Source organism: Budorcas taxicolor, chromosome 3 (genome assembly GCF_023091745.1).
Source record: "Budorcas taxicolor isolate Tak-1 chromosome 3, Takin1.1, whole genome shotgun sequence".
Taxonomy (NCBI): domain Eukaryota; kingdom Metazoa; phylum Chordata; class Mammalia; order Artiodactyla; family Bovidae; genus Budorcas; species Budorcas taxicolor.
In genome coordinates, this window is record NC_068912.1 from 102,394,364 (window position 1) to 102,409,914 (window position 15,551).

General features: G+C 44.1%; 1 protein-coding gene across 1 annotated transcript in view; it reads right to left on the reverse strand.

Moving 5' to 3' along the window:
• ST3GAL3 (ST3 beta-galactoside alpha-2,3-sialyltransferase 3) overlaps window positions 1–15,551 on the reverse strand; it is a 222,320-nt gene that overhangs the window by 62,647 nt on the left and 144,122 nt on the right. The window contains exon 5 of the mRNA XM_052636613.1: window positions 12,281–12,373. Coding sequence (XP_052492573.1) covers window positions 12,281–12,373 — 93 coding nt within the window. The remainder of the gene's footprint in view (window positions 1–12,280; window positions 12,374–15,551) is intronic.

Here is a 15,551-nt window from a genome sequence, read left to right on the forward strand (position 1 = left end):
CTTTAGTTACTGAGCACTCTGCTCGTTCCAGAAAGGCCCAGCATCCAAGGATTTCACTGCAGAATTACCTACTGAAGATACTTATATTCTGCAATTGAAAGGCATCTGTAATCCCCTATAGGTTCATGGTTCAGAGCCGTAACTCAGGACACAAGGTGGAACTGATGGGTTTGGTTCCTGGCTCTGTGTTGTTGTGACCTTGGGGAGATTATAGTTTTTCATCTGTAAAGTGGGCATAGCAACATTTACTCCACAGGGCTACTGTAAAGATTAAATAGGCAATGAACATACAATATTTAGTACAGTGGCTGGAGAAAGCTGTGGATGCCATAAAACTGTGATATTTTACACACACGGGCTGTCTGTGGCTGCCAATGAAGTGTAAGCCATCAAGAGGAGAGATTTTAAGTGTCTTACATAATGCTGAAGCTTCTGGCACCTAGGAGAGTATCTGGTGCTTAGGAGCTGCTCGATAAAGATTTGTTGAATGAATGATGTGGTAGTTATTATCATTAGGTTTACTATAGGACGGGCTTCCCTGGTGGCTCAGCCATAAAGAATCTGCCTGCCAATGCAGGAGACATGGGTTCAATCCCTGGGTCGGGAAGATCCCCTGGAGAAGACATGGCAACCCACTCCAGTATTCTTGCCTGGGAAATCCCATGGACAGAGGAGTCTAATGGACTACAGTCCATGGAGGTCACAAAAGAGTCAGACACTACTTAGCAATTAAACAACAACTACTTAGGATAATGGAGTTAACATGGCAGCTTCTTAGGGGATGAGAAAAACGTAAGTACGATTAAATAGTGATATGAACGAGTCAGGAAAGAGAATGAAGATCCAGGTTTCCAAAGAGAGGTTGGGGAATCAGTGCTCAGGGGAAGGGCCTGACTTCTCTACAGAGAGTAGACCTGTCAGGACTCGATGACTAACCGGATATCTGATTTAGAATGGAAGGAGAAAGAATCACACCCAGATTTCTGATTCAGGTGACAGAGCGAAATAGGCAACATGGGCTAATTAAAATGATTGAAAATTCGGTGAGTTGGATACATTGACTTTGAGATGCTCAAGAGTCATCCAAGTGGAGCTGTTCAGTAGGAAGTCGGATATTTGGGTCTAGAGATCAGAAGAGATCTGAGGTCCTAACAGATTTGCGAGTCACCAGCACATATCTGAAGCTAACATATAGTGAGAAGAGAAGAAAAAGGACCATGGTTGAAGCCTAGCAGACATCAACATTCTTTTTTTTTAACATCAACATTTCAGGGTGGGTACGGGAAAAAGAGACTGCTTGTAAAAGAGACTGAGAAGGAATAATAGAGAAATCGGAGAATGAGAAGGGAGTTTGGACAAACATTAATGAAAAGAGGGTTACAAAATGTTCAAAATAGAGAAAGAGATCAATACTGCCAAATGTTTCAGAGAGGTCAAAAAACAGAGGTCTGCCCGTTGGCTGTGTCAGTTAGTCCTTCTGGGCGATCTGGACAAGAGCATTTCAGGGAGGGGTGGTGGGGATGGAAGTGAGAGTACAGAAATTAAGAATAAGGGGGCATGAGGAAGCAGAGAGAGCAAGAGTAACAAATCTCTTTGCACACTCCTGGGCAGGGGAGTGGGGGAACACTCAACTTGCTCTCAGGCTAGGACAATGAATCTGTGGAAGCGGATGGTGCTCTAGTCTCCTCTGTAATTTATGGTACAGGACAGAGCTTTACAAGGGTGCCTTTCCCATCTTTCCACTCCTCCCTGGTGTTTAAGTGATAAAAGTCCCAGAAACCATGAAGGACAGAGAGGGAGGGGCTTTGGAATGTGGGGATACAAGATACCCAGTCACCCTGGCCAGAAGACTATTAAGTTTCAAATCCCCCAGGGCAGTGCAATGGGCCTCCTGCACCTTCTCATGCACGGTTCCCCAAACAGGCAGCTGGGACTCTGTCATTCCTCCCGATTTCCTGCCTCAGAGATCTCAGCAAGGTTTCACAGGCGGCTTTGCACTCTGGGGAACTTGGTCAGCTTGGATGACAGCAATGATTCCTTAGTAGTATGAGAATCACAGACACACACAGTTACAGACACACACTATGCACCCTGGCCTTCCCGAGGCAACAAACATCTCAAGAGAAGTGAGGTTTTCCTCTGCAGAGCTGGGCAAGAGGGCAGTTCCCACACCAATGCCTCTAGAGCCCCGGGGCATCTGGTAGACCTCTGTGATCTGGCCCCCAGCCACCCTGTCCATAGGACAGCAGCAGCAAGGGGCAGTAGAAGGTGGCAGTTGAGCATGTAAGCTCTGAGGTCAGAGTTCTCAGGTTCAAAACATCCTATCCATGTGACCTCAGGCCAATTGCTTGACTTCTTTATGCCTCCATTTCCTCAGGGCTAAAAGTGTATCAATAACTGTTCTATTTCAGAGGACTGTTGCGAAGACTGTGCTTGTTCATACGTGCTCAGTCATGTCTGCCTCTTTGCAACCCTATGGACTGTAGCCCACCAGGCTCCTCTGTCCATGGGACCTTCCAGGCAGAAATACTGGAGTGGGTTGCCATTTCCTACTCCAGGGGATCTTCCCAACCCAGGGATCGAATCCACGTCTATTGCATCTCCTGCACTGGCCGGCAGATTCTTAAACAGGACAAATAGGAGCAGGTCTTAGCAGAGGATCTGGGAAGTCAATATTGATACACCAGTAGGTGTTGGCTGTCAGCGTCGCTGCTGTGCTTGGGCACAGCCTGGGTCTGGATTCTGCTCTCTCTTCGCCTATGGCTGCATGCTTGTACCTGATGCTGAGTGGCTCTGCTGGTGACCATCAGAAAGACATGATACTCACTCTTTCACCAAAGCACTTTTAAAAAGCCTCTTGTACGTTTATAGCAAAGCACTGCTAGGAAAATGGGGCGCGTCCATTAAGATTTTATGAATTAGGGACTCCCTTGGCGGTCCAGCGGCTAAGACTCGTGCTCCCAATGCAAGGGGCCTGGGTTCGATCCTGGTCGGGGAACTAGAACCCACATGCCGCAACTAAGATTTCGCATGCCACAGCTAAGGACCCCGCATGCTGCAACGGAGGCACCTGCCCAGCCAGACAAATAAAGAAGTAAAAATATTTGTAAAACGGTTTTATGAGTTATACATATTTTTTAAACCTACATTTTAAATGTATACCATGACCTATTCTGGGATCTTTATTTCTGACTGAAAAAAACTAACCTGATTTAATGAAAGTCACTGAAAAAACAGAATTCAATTAATGTCTAATATTAAATTTTGTTGGAAGGATCTAACATTCATAGCCCCAAGATACATCATCTCATTTCATCCTCTTGACTAATGAGTTATGTGATGCTCTGACTTTTCCAAGATCATGCACAGCCTATTAAGTGAGAAGGCTGTGGGAACTCTGGGTCTCCACATCTCATCTCTTTCTAATCTAGCACACACTGGTGTGTGTGTTACTCACTCAGTTGTGTCAGACTCTTTGTGACAGACTCATGGACTGCAGCCCACCAGGTTCCTCTGTCCATGGAATTCTTTAGGCAAGAATACTGGAGTGGGTTGCCATTCTCTTTTTCAGGGGATCTTCCTGACTCAGGGATCGAACTTGGATCTCCTGCATTGCATGCAAATTTGTTACCATCTGAGCCACCAAGGAATCATCAGTGGTAAAGCTACTATTTAAAAGCCAATGAGCCATTCTAAATAAAGTAACTTGAATAAAGCAAGTGTGTTTTCTGGGTATATTTTGAGTGGGAACATCAGAAGACCTGGACTATTTTCAAGATTATTATATTAATAAGATTAGGATTATACGGTGCTCTCCAATAGGAACTCCTCTTATAAGTGTTCTTGGATACCTAGTATGGCGCTAGGCACATGGGCTTTCAGTAAGTATATAACAACTGATATCCAAAGACATGTCAAAATAGTTATTTTTCTTTGGTAACTCTCTCCACTGAAACAGTGTTTTGTCAACATTTCTCACACCCTCAGACTCTTAGTCTCCCAAGGGCAGAGATCCATATCCATTCATGTAACAAGCATTAAGCACCTACTAAGTGCTAAAGGGTCTGCTAAGTACTAGCAGCCATGACAGAGAAGGAAATGGCAACCCACTCCAGTGATCTTGCCTGGAGAATCCCAGGGATGGGGAGCCTGGTGGGTGGCCGTCTATGGGGTCACACAGAGCTGGACACGACTGCAGCGACTTAGCAGTAGCAGCAGCAGCCATGAACAAGACCATATTTCTGTGCTAAGGGGCGCACAGCCTATGACGGGAGAAGAAACAGCAAAACACGGTTATAAGTGGAGTAACAGAGCAATGTGTGCATCACTGCAGTGGGATGGGTCGAGGAAAGACTAACAGTGTGTTCATGGGCGGAGGTCAGGGAAGACTTTCCCTTCCATGAGACCAATAGATGAAAAGCCCTAATCCACTGTACAGAGTTGAGTAGGTGCTCAACAAATTTGAGTTCCTTTGGATCGCATGGCCCCTCCTCCCCATCTCTCTCACTAGAGGACAATGTATCCAGGCAGGCAAGTTTTGAGGAGGAAAGGAGGCAGGTGCGAGAGTGAGCGGGCTGGCTTCCCAGAGAAGCAGGATTCTGCATCCTGGACAGGCCAGAGTATCAGCATCCCCTTCGTTACCACTGCCTGCTCCCCAGTCTTTGCTCAGGTGTGGGAGGCAGTGACTGGCTGGGCTCAAGGAGGCCTGAGGCTTAGGAACAGAGTGAGAATATGCTTCATACAGCACTTGGTAACAAAACAGAGAGAGAGAGATTTAAGTTGGTTTTTATTAGGTGGGGTCAAAACTAACATGTCAAAAGAGCTGTATCAAAACCTCTTGTGTCAAAATATTGTTGCTACAAATTTCAAATTCCTAAATTTACTTAGAACTTTTTGGTCAAAATATCAAAAAACACTAGTTACCCAAAAGGAAAATAATTAAACAAACTCAGATCCTGACACCAAGAATCATGCCCAACACCAAAACAAAACAATAAAAATCTCAAATGGATTATTAATTCAAATATAAATAATAAAGCTATACAAGTATTGGATGAAAATAGACAAAGACAACTCTAAAATACTACGTGTAGATTTAAATTCAAGAACTGCTACAGAGGACAATTTGTCAATAACTTTCAAAATTATAAATTCATTGTTTGTATTGACAAAAGCACTGTGGAAATAAATCAGGCAGGGTGGAAATGCCTTGCAATGCACAAGGCACTGGGTCAAGTCTTCAGACAGGTACTGCATTAGTAATGGGGATAAATTAGCCCTAGACAAAGGGTTACTCAACACCTGCAGCAACAACATTAAAAGCAAGTCTCAAAGGGATACAACTGATTCCAAGTAATTTAACTACACAACCAAGCAAAACTAGAACTATTTAAGAGAATATAAAAAAAATCTTGCACATAGAAACATAAATTTCACATTGTTTTAAATCTAATAAAAAAAATTACCAATGAGGCATATGAAGAATTGAAAAATATAGGTTATTATCAGGAGAAAAATCAATCAAGAGAAACCACCCCAGAAATGATAGAGATGATGAAATTACCAACAGAAGAGCACATGAACATAATAAAGAATGAAGTGCAAGATATAAAAAGACCTTAATAGAACCACAGGGATTAAAAACACAGTATCTGACATGAAAACACACCAGATGGGATTAACAGCTAATTAGACACCACGAAACAAATATCAGTGGATGTGAAAACACAGAAATATCAACTATCCAAAATGAAGCACAAAGAGAAGTAAGAAAAAGTTTGGGGGAAAAAACCCCACCAACACAATAGCATCAAACAAACCAATTGGACCAATGGCTTAACATACATGTAATTGGAATTCTGGGAAGGGTGATGAACAGAAAAAATATTTGAAAAAATAAGGACAAAAAGCATCCAAATTTGATTAAAAGTAAATATAAACCCACAGATTCACTGAGCTAGATAAATGCAAGCCACGAATAATATAAAGAAAACTACAACAAAGTACATCATATCAAATTGCTGAGAACAAGTGATAAGGAATAAAATCTCAAAAAAGTAGCCAGAGGAAAAGAGAAACATTATATACAAAGCAAAAAAAGGTAAAAATGACAGAAGACAAAGAAACTATACAAATCAAAAGAAAATGAAGTTATATCTTTAAGGTAATATGTGTGTGTGTGTTTGTGAAATTGTCAACCTAGAATTGTTATACACAGTCAAAAACAGCTTTTTTAAGCTGAAGGTAAAATAAAGACTTGATCAGAGAAACCAAAGCTGATCGATTTCACTGCCATTAGATTTTGCTCATAAGTAATGTTAAAAGACATTCTTCAAGCAAAAGAAAAAGAATAAATAGAAATATGCATCTACCCAAAGGAAAAAGTAAATTCAATTCAGTTGTTCAGTCGTGTCTGACTCTTTGCGACCCCATGGACAGCAGCATGCCAGGCTTCCCTGTCCATTACCAATTCCTGGAGCTTGCTCAGACTCATGTCCATGAGGTCAGTGATACCATCCAACCATCTCATCCTCTGACATCCCCTTCTCCTCCTGCCTTCAACCTTACCCATCAGGGTCTTTTCCAATGAGTCAGTTTTTTGCATCAGATGGCCAAAGTACTGGAGCTTAAGCTTCAGCATCAGTCCTTCCAATGACTATTCAGGACTGATTTCCTTTAGAATTGACTGATTTGATCTCCTTGCTAACCAAGGGACTCTCAAGAGTCTTCTCCAACACCACAGTTCAAAAACATCAATTGTTTGGCACTCAGCTTTCATCATGGTCCAACACTCACATCCATATATGACTACTGGAAAAACCATAGCTTTGACTAGACGGACCTTTGTTGGCAAAGTGATGTCTGTGCCTTTTAATATGCTCTCTAGTTTTGTCATAGCTTTTCTTCTAAGGAGCAAGCATCTTTTAATTTCATGGCTGCAGTCACTCTCTGCGGTAATTTTGGACCCCAAGAAAATAAAGTCTGACACTGTTTCCACTGTTTCCCCATTTATTTGCCATGAAGTGATGGTCCCAAATGTCATGATCTTCCTTTTTTGAATGCTGCGTTTTAAGCCAGCGTTTTCACTCTCCTCTTTTACTTTCATCAAGAGGCTTTTTAGTTCTTCACTTTCTGCCATGAGGGTGGTGTCATCTGCATATCTGAGGTTATTGATATTTCTCCTGGCAATCTTGATTCCAGCTTGTGCTTCATCCAGCCCAGCATTTCACATGATGTCCTCTGCATATAAGTTAAATAAGCAGGGTGACAATATACAGCCTTGATATACTCTTCTCCCAATTTGGAACCAGTCCGTCGTTCCATGTGGGTTCTAACTGTTGCTTCCTGACCTACATACAGATTTCTCAGGAGGCAAGTCAGGTGGTCTGATATTCCCATCTCTTTCAGAATTTTCCACAGTTTATTGTGATCCACACAGTGCAAATGCTTTGGCATAGTCAATAAAGCAGAAATAGACCTTTTTCTGGAACTCTCTTGCTTTTTTGATGATCCAATAGATCTTGGCAACTTGATCTCTAGTTCCTCTGCCTTTTCTAAATCCGGCTTGAACATCTGGAAGTTCATGGTTCACGTACTACTGAAGCCTCACTTGGAGAAATTTGAGCTCTACTTTACTAGCGTGTGAGATGAGTGCAATTGTGGAGTAGTTTGAACATTCTTTGGCATTGCCTTTCTTTGGGATTGGAATGAAAACTGACCTTTTCCAGTCCTCTGGCCACTGCTGAGGTTTCAAAATTTGCTGGCATATTGAGTGCAGCACTTTCACAGCATCATCTTTCAGGATTTGAAATAGCTCCACTGGAATTCCATCACCTCCACTAACTTTGTTTGTAGTGATGCTTCCTAAGGCCCATTTGACTTTGCATTCCAGGAGGTCTGGCTCTAGGTGAGTGATCACACCATCATGATTTTCTGGGTCGTGAAGATCTTTTTCTATACATTTCTTCTGTGTATTCTTGCCACCTCTTCTTAATATGTTCTGCTTCTGTTAGGTCATACCATTTCTTTCCTTTTCGGTGCCCATCTTTGCATGAAATGTTCCCTTGGTATCTCTAATTTTCTTGAAGAGATCTCTAGCCTTTCCCATTCTGTTCTTTTCCTCTTATTTCTTTGCATTGATCGCTGAAGAAGGCTTTCTTATCTCTTCTTGCTATCCTCTGGAACTCTGCATTCAGATGCTTATATCTTTCCTTTTCTCCTTTGCTTTTCGTCTCTCTTCTTTTCACAGCTATTTGTAAGGCCTCCCCAGACAGCCATTTTGTCTTTTGCATTTCTTTTTCTTGGGCATGGTTTTGATCACAGCCTCCCGTACAATATTACAAACCTCTATCCATATTTCTTTAGGCACTCTGTCTATCAGATCTAATCTATTCCTCACTTCCACTGTATAATCATAGGGGATTTGATTAAGGTCATACCTGAATGGTCTAGTAGTTTCCCCTACTTTCTTCAACTCAAGTCTGAATTTGCAATAAGGAGTTCATGATCTGAGCCACAGTCAGCTCCGGGTCTTGTTTTTTGCTGACTGTATAGAACTTCTCCATCTTTGGCTGCAAAGAATATAATCACTCTGATTTCAGTATTGACCATCTGGTGATGTCCTTGTGTAGAGTCTTCTCTTGTGTTGTTGGAAGAGGGTGTTTGCTATGACCAGTGTGTTCTCTTGGCAAAGCTCTGTTAGCCTTTGCCCTGCTTCATTCTGTACTCCAAGGCCAAACTTGCCCATTAATCCACGTATCTCTTGACTTCCTACTTTTGCATTCTAATCCCCTATGATGAAAAGGAATCTTTTTTGGGTGTTAGTTTTAGAAGGTCTTGTAGGTCTTCATAGAACAGTTCAATTTCAGCTTCTTCAGCATTAGCGCTTGGGGCATAGACTTGGTTTACTGTGATATTTAATGGTTTGCCTTGGAAACAAACAGAGATCATTCTGTCATTTTTGAGACTGCACCCAAGTACTGCATTTTGGACTCTTTTGTTGACTATGAGGGCTACTCCATTTCTTCTAAGGGATTCTTGCCCACAGTAGTAGATACAATGGTCATCTGAATTAAATTCACCCATTCCAGTCCAGTTTAGTTCACTGATTCCTAAAATGTTGATGTTCACTCTTGCCATCTCCTGCTTGACTATGTTCAATTTACCTTGACTCATGGACCTAACATTTTACGTTTCTATGCAATATTGTTCTTTACAGCATCAGACTTTACTTCCATCACCAGTGACATCCACAACTGGGTGCTGTTTTCACTTTGGCTCAGCCTCTTCATTCCTTTTGGAGATATTTCTCCACTCTTCTTGAGTAGCATATTGGGCACCTACCAACCTGGGGAGTTCATCTTTCAGTGTCATATCTTTGTGCCTTTTCATACTGTTTATGGAGTTCTCCAGGTAAGAACACTAAAGTGGTTTGCCATTCCCTTCTCCAATGGACTACACTTTGTCAGAACTCTCCACCATGACCCATCCATCTTGAGTGGGCCTACATGGCATGGCTCATAGTTTCATTGAATAGGACAAGGCTATGATCTATGTGCTCAGTTTGGTTAGTTTCCTGTGATTGTGGTTTTCATCCTATCTGCCCTCTGAAATGGGTGAGGATAAGAGGCTTGTAGAAGCTTCCTGATGCGAGGGACTGGCTGCGGGGGAATCTGGGTCTTGCTCTGATGTGCTAAGTCACTTCAGGCATGTCCGACTCTTTGCAATGCTATGGACTGTAGCCTGCCAGACTCCTCTGTCCATGGGATTCTCCAGGCAAGAATAATGGAGTGGGTTGCCATGCTCTCTTCCAGGGGATCTTCCCGACTCAGGGATTGAACCCTTGTCTCTTATATCTCCTGCAGTGACAGGTGGGTTCTTTACCACTAGCGCCACCTGGGAAGCCCAGCTCTGATAGGCAGGGCCATACTCAGTAAATCTTTAATCCAATTTTCTGTTGATGGATGGGTCTGTGTTCCCTCCCTGTAGTTCCTTCCTTGAGGCCAAATTATGGTAGGGGTAATGGCTACCTCCTTCAAAAGGACTTATGCCAGCACACCCTGAGGCTCTCAGGCCTGTTGTATTCAGTGCCCCTAGCCCCATGGCAGGCCACTGTCAACCCATGCCCTTCGCCAGAGACTCCTGGACGCTCACAGGGAAGTCTGACTCAATATCATTAGTCATTAGTAAAATACAAATTAAAATCATAGTGAGATACTGCTCTCAACCTACTAGGACAGCTAAAATAAAAAAGATTGATATTAGGGATGTAAAGCAATTAAAATCCTCATACTTTGCTGGCAGGAAAGCAGAAGAATATAGTCACTTCAGAAAACAGTTTGACAAATTCTTACAAAGTGAAGCATACATCCTCTATACAAATGTTTATACTGGCTTTATTTATAATAGCTAAAAACTGGAATTAACCCAAATACCTTTTGACTGCTGAATAGATAAACAACATAAAATGTTATGCCCGTATAATGAAATACTATTCAGCAACAAAAAGGAGCAAACAATTGCTACACATATGCTTGAATCTCAAATGCATTATACCAAACAAAAGAGGCAGACTCAAAAGGCTACTTTATAATCCATTTATACGACATTCTGCAAATACTACAGCGACAGTTGTTGTTGAGGCCTGAGAGTCGAGGTGGGGGTTAACTGCAAAGAAGCATGAAGGAATATTCGGAGGTGATGATGGAAATATTCTATTGATTGTTATGGTAGTTGCACAAAGGTGTTCTCAAAACCCATACAACTGTACTAATAAGCAATTTTCACTGTATACAAATTAAACTTCAGTGAATTTTTAATAAAATTGTGATACCTCCAAACAATTATATATTATGCAATCATTTAAAATATAAGATGAATCCATATATGCTGATAATAGGATAATCTCTAAGATATACTGTTAGGCGTAAAAAGCAAGACATAGGACAATAAATACAGTCTGTTCCTTTTTATGGTATATTGGCTGTCTCCCGGGTCCGGAGTGGAAGTATATACCCTTTTGTACTGTTGAGTTCTTAGCCCCATGTGCTTGTATTACTTTTAGTTAATAAAATCCACATACATTTCCAGGAAAACTCACAGGTGTCTGGCCCAGGGGCCTGAGCCATGTAGGTGTGAGAAAACCCATGTAAGAATATAATATATACTGCCAGACCCTGAAAAAGTGCTCAGTAAATAGCTGGGAGAAGCAAAATACTGGAATCAAGTCAGAAGGCAGAGCCTGGACAAAGATCTCTATCTGAACACCAGATATTCAGCCAGCAGAGTCCCCATTTTATATAAGGAGCTAAGCTTGAATGGCTTACGTTAGGAAAGAAAGGGACCATAATATCCAAATATCCTGGATCTGCTGTTGGGCAAGCTGTTCGTCAGCATTCCTGTGCAAGGACACTGTGTGCCCCAACCTCAGCCTCTAAGGGATGGGGTGCATCCCCTTCCCCCAGTGAGCAGAGCCCACTCAAAGAGGCCACCCCAAGGGCTCCTCTGGTGGTCTAAGTGCTACATCTTGACTCCCAGAGGTCCTGAGCAGCCCCTCCTACAACCCCTTGGGTCAGATACTCCTATAGCTCTCCGAAGGAGTGAAACAACCCCAGGGTCTCACTGCACTCAGACTGCAGACTAGATGATCACAGCACATTAGGCTCTTTTCCACACTGAGGCTTCAGAAAAGAAAACCCGGAAGGAAAAGCAGATAAAGCAAGAAAGGTCTCTTAGGGGAATTTGGTGAAAGGATCTCCCAGGGTTTGGCAGGGCTTCTTTCAGCAGCCTGCAATCAAGGAAATCAGGAGCTCCAGGATGCCAAAGGGACAGAGAGGGAAGGTGCCCAAACAGCCAGCCTCAGAAACTCTGCTTTATTTGGACATGCCTCCCCGAAGCCAGGTCCTAGCTTCTAGAAAGGACTATGAGCTTCTGTGCTGCGGATCACTGTCTGGCTGCCTCTGGATACCTGGCTTCCTAGGGGGAGCACATAGGTCCTACCTCCTCTTTCTGCTCTGCAAAAACAAGCTGTGCTGGCAGGTACAAGCTCAGAGAGGATGAGGTAAGTTGTAACCAGGGCCGAGAGTAGGACTGGGGTAGGAGGCAACCAAAGCAAAGTCCTTTCAGGCATTCAGGCACCCACAGACTCAAGGATGCAGGAGAGAAGGCACCACAGAATCTCACTTTCTCAGGAGCACACCACTTGCCACCAGGGGCAGGTGTGTCTGAGCCCTGGGCCATGGACCGGGCTAGCCAGGTGATGGAAAGAAACCAGAGCACTTACCGGGGGAAGATGGCAGTCATCAAGGCCGAAGCATAGCCAGGCTTGCAGGTTCCCTCTGAAAAGTTTGCGTACTTGGTAGCTAACTCTGCAGGCCTGTGGGGAGAGAGGGAGAGTCATAGCTTGCCGGGCAGTGGTTACTGTTTCATGAAGAGCTGTTGGTGTTTAAACCTTGAATCAAGCTTCATTTGCTACAATCAGCACTTCAGTCCCTTTTCCACACCAAGTTTCCAGAGGCGGGTGGAGGGGAGGAGCCAGGACATTCTAAAGGAATAAGTAGATAAACAACAAGGCCCTTCTGTGGAATTTGGTAAAAGGAACTCACTGGATTTCGAATAGATTCTTTGCAGTAAGCCTGGTTGCAAGGAAATCAGGAACCCCATCCAGGCTCCCAGACTAGGAGATTGGCGCCCTGGAGACCTAAGGAGAGAGCTCCCAGGCTTTAATAAAATCACAGGCACAGCCTTTTCAACCTTCTTGAATGTTTCTACATGTCCAGCCTCATCTGCCTTTATTCTCTCACACAAACTATGGTCCAGCCAGTGGGAAGTGCTCAGTGCCCTGAATATATGTCAAATATATGACGGGGGGTCTCATTGAGTATGTTCTCCTGCTGTCCTATTCCCTCTGCCTGGAATGTTCTTCCTTGTTCTCCTTCTGCCTCCTGGTCCTTCACAACTCAGCTCAGATGTCAGTTTCACTGGGAGTAACTCCCAGACCCCCAGATTGGGCCAAGTGCCTCCTCTGTGCTCATTGTCCATCTGCCGCCACCCGCATTGTGTGCTTGCCCCCATCAGCACTTGCCATACTGAACTACAACTGTTGGTAGTATGTCTCCCTCACGGCGCTGAGAATTCCCAAAGTCAGGGTCTGATTTAACCCTGTACCCCCAGTTCCTTGCACAGAGAATGGGCACACAGAAGACCTCGGTGATTTTCTGCAGGAACTCTCACTGACAATCTCACTGCACTTGGACTGGAAATAAGGCAGTCTCAGGAGTCCACAAGTCAGACAGCGCTGACTGTTTTTCAGAAGACCTGTGAGTTTGGCCCTGGATCTGTTGCTGTGTGACTGTAGTCAAGTCATCTCACCTCTCTCGTCTTCAACATCTGTATGGGGTCAACATGGGGCTGGAGTCACTGCCCTGCCTCCCCAAACCCTGCTCAGTGCAGTCTAGACAAAACCAAAGCGGAAGAACAGGACCCATCCCGTGACTGCTGGGCTGGAGGCCCCGTGTGCTGGGGCACCTGAGGGAGCTCTGGCTGCTGGCCAGTTCCCAGCCCCAACCTCCCCCGCCTCCACCCTTGGGCCAGCTGCCAGCACACTGATGCCCAGCTGCTCTGCTGTGCCAGGGCCCTGCAGCAAGTCTTCCCTTGGGGCTGCCTTCTGCAGGGACAAGGGTGCAGTGGGGATGGGGTGGGGGAGGTTGGTGCCTGTACAGGACAGCCAGAAACCATGATGCCACTGCCCAGCATGTATCATGTGTGATTTACTCAGCCCTGTGATCCTGGCCCAGGGCCTTATACAGAGCCACTGCTCATTGAATTTAGACAAACTCATCTGTATCTACATGCATTTTCTTCTAAAAATCTACATTTTCTTAGTCTTCCCTAACAATGAAATTTAAAGCCTGAAATGCAAATACAAATGCTGAGCGACAAGTCAGAGTTGGGCCTTTATTTGGCAGGCAAAAAAAGGTCAAGGGTTTAACAAGAGAATTTACCTAACAGTATTTTCTTATGGAAACAACTGTATTTCAGAAATGAAACATAAACTTCAGTGCAATTACTGAACCTACTGGAAACTTCTGGACTAGGCACAGTGACAGGAACATTACAGGTGTCTTCAATTATTCCTCTCAATAGCCATGTGAGTAGGGTGCTGTTGATTATTAATTCACATAGCAGCTCAGAAAGATGAAGAGACTTATTCAAGGTCACACAACTAGCAAGTGGTGGATACCATTTGAACCTATCTTTCTCTGACATGAGTGCAGAAGCTCTCAACAGGACACCGCCCTGGTGTGGATCCCAGTCAGTGCCATCACAGAGAGTCGCACAGAGGCCGGTGCAGCACGAGCGGTCAGTGCAGCTGGAGACGGGGTAGGGGAGCTCTCTGGCAGTGTGTAACAGTCATTGAGCCACTAAGAGTCCCTCATAGCCCCCCATCCCCTTGCCTGCCTCTTACTGTGGGTTCCTATGGTCTTTGTGAATTCCAGAAAGTTCCACAAAGCAAAGGAAAGATGGATGGCCATTGCCTCTTTAACACAGTGCATTGCAGAAATGCACGTAGAAATGCCTGTACAACAGCAAACCTTCGGCCACATCTTTCCTCTCTAATAAACACCATCAGCTTCTGGCGAAGCTCCTCAAGGATCAGGGCTGTGGATGCACAGCAACATAGATGGGCCGGGAGGGCATGATGCTAAGTCAAATAAGTCAGACAGAGGAGCACAAACTCTGTATGATATCATGTTTATGTGGAATCTAGGAAATACAACAAACTAGGGAATATAACGAAGAACAAGCAGACTCACAGATATAGAGAACAAACCAGTGGTTACCAGAGGGAAGGGTGCAGATGGGCAAAACAGCGGTGGGAGAGTGGGAGATACAAACTATAGGCTGTAGGACTGGTTCAAGGATGTATTGTATGACACAGCGAACATAGCCAATATTTTGTAATAAGCATAAGTGAGAAGTAATCTCTAAAAATTGTATAACAATTTTTTAAAATTAAAAAAAAAAAAGAACTGGGCTATGGAATAGTCCAGGGTCTGTGCACTCAGGTAATCCACAATGGAGAAGAAAAAGCCCAGACAAGCAGGAGCATGGGAAGCCAGAAGCCAATAGGAAAGGCTCTTCCCATGGCTATGCAGGGCAGTCAGATATCCCGGATGGAGCAGCTCAAAACCAATTCCCCCACTGAGAAAGCAACAGTAACTTCTAAAACACACAGCCCTGGGCATAGCGGGCCATGTCAAGCTATTACCAAATTAAAATGCCTTAGAAATGGCTTCCCGACTATCCCAGTGAGAGAAGAATAGGGGGAGTGTTGGGGACTCTGAGTCATGCAGCAGGCTGGGACCTCTGGGGCAGTGAGCGGTCAGAACCACCAAGATTAACTGTCTCCAACTCCCTCAGGCCAGAATGGTTAGTTTCTCTAAGGCGCTCACACTCCAAATGCCAGGAGGCCCCCACAGATGTCTGATCAAATCATTCAACCCTTGTTCTTCTCATGCTCTGCAGCTGGCCTTTCATTTGGGGAGATTTAG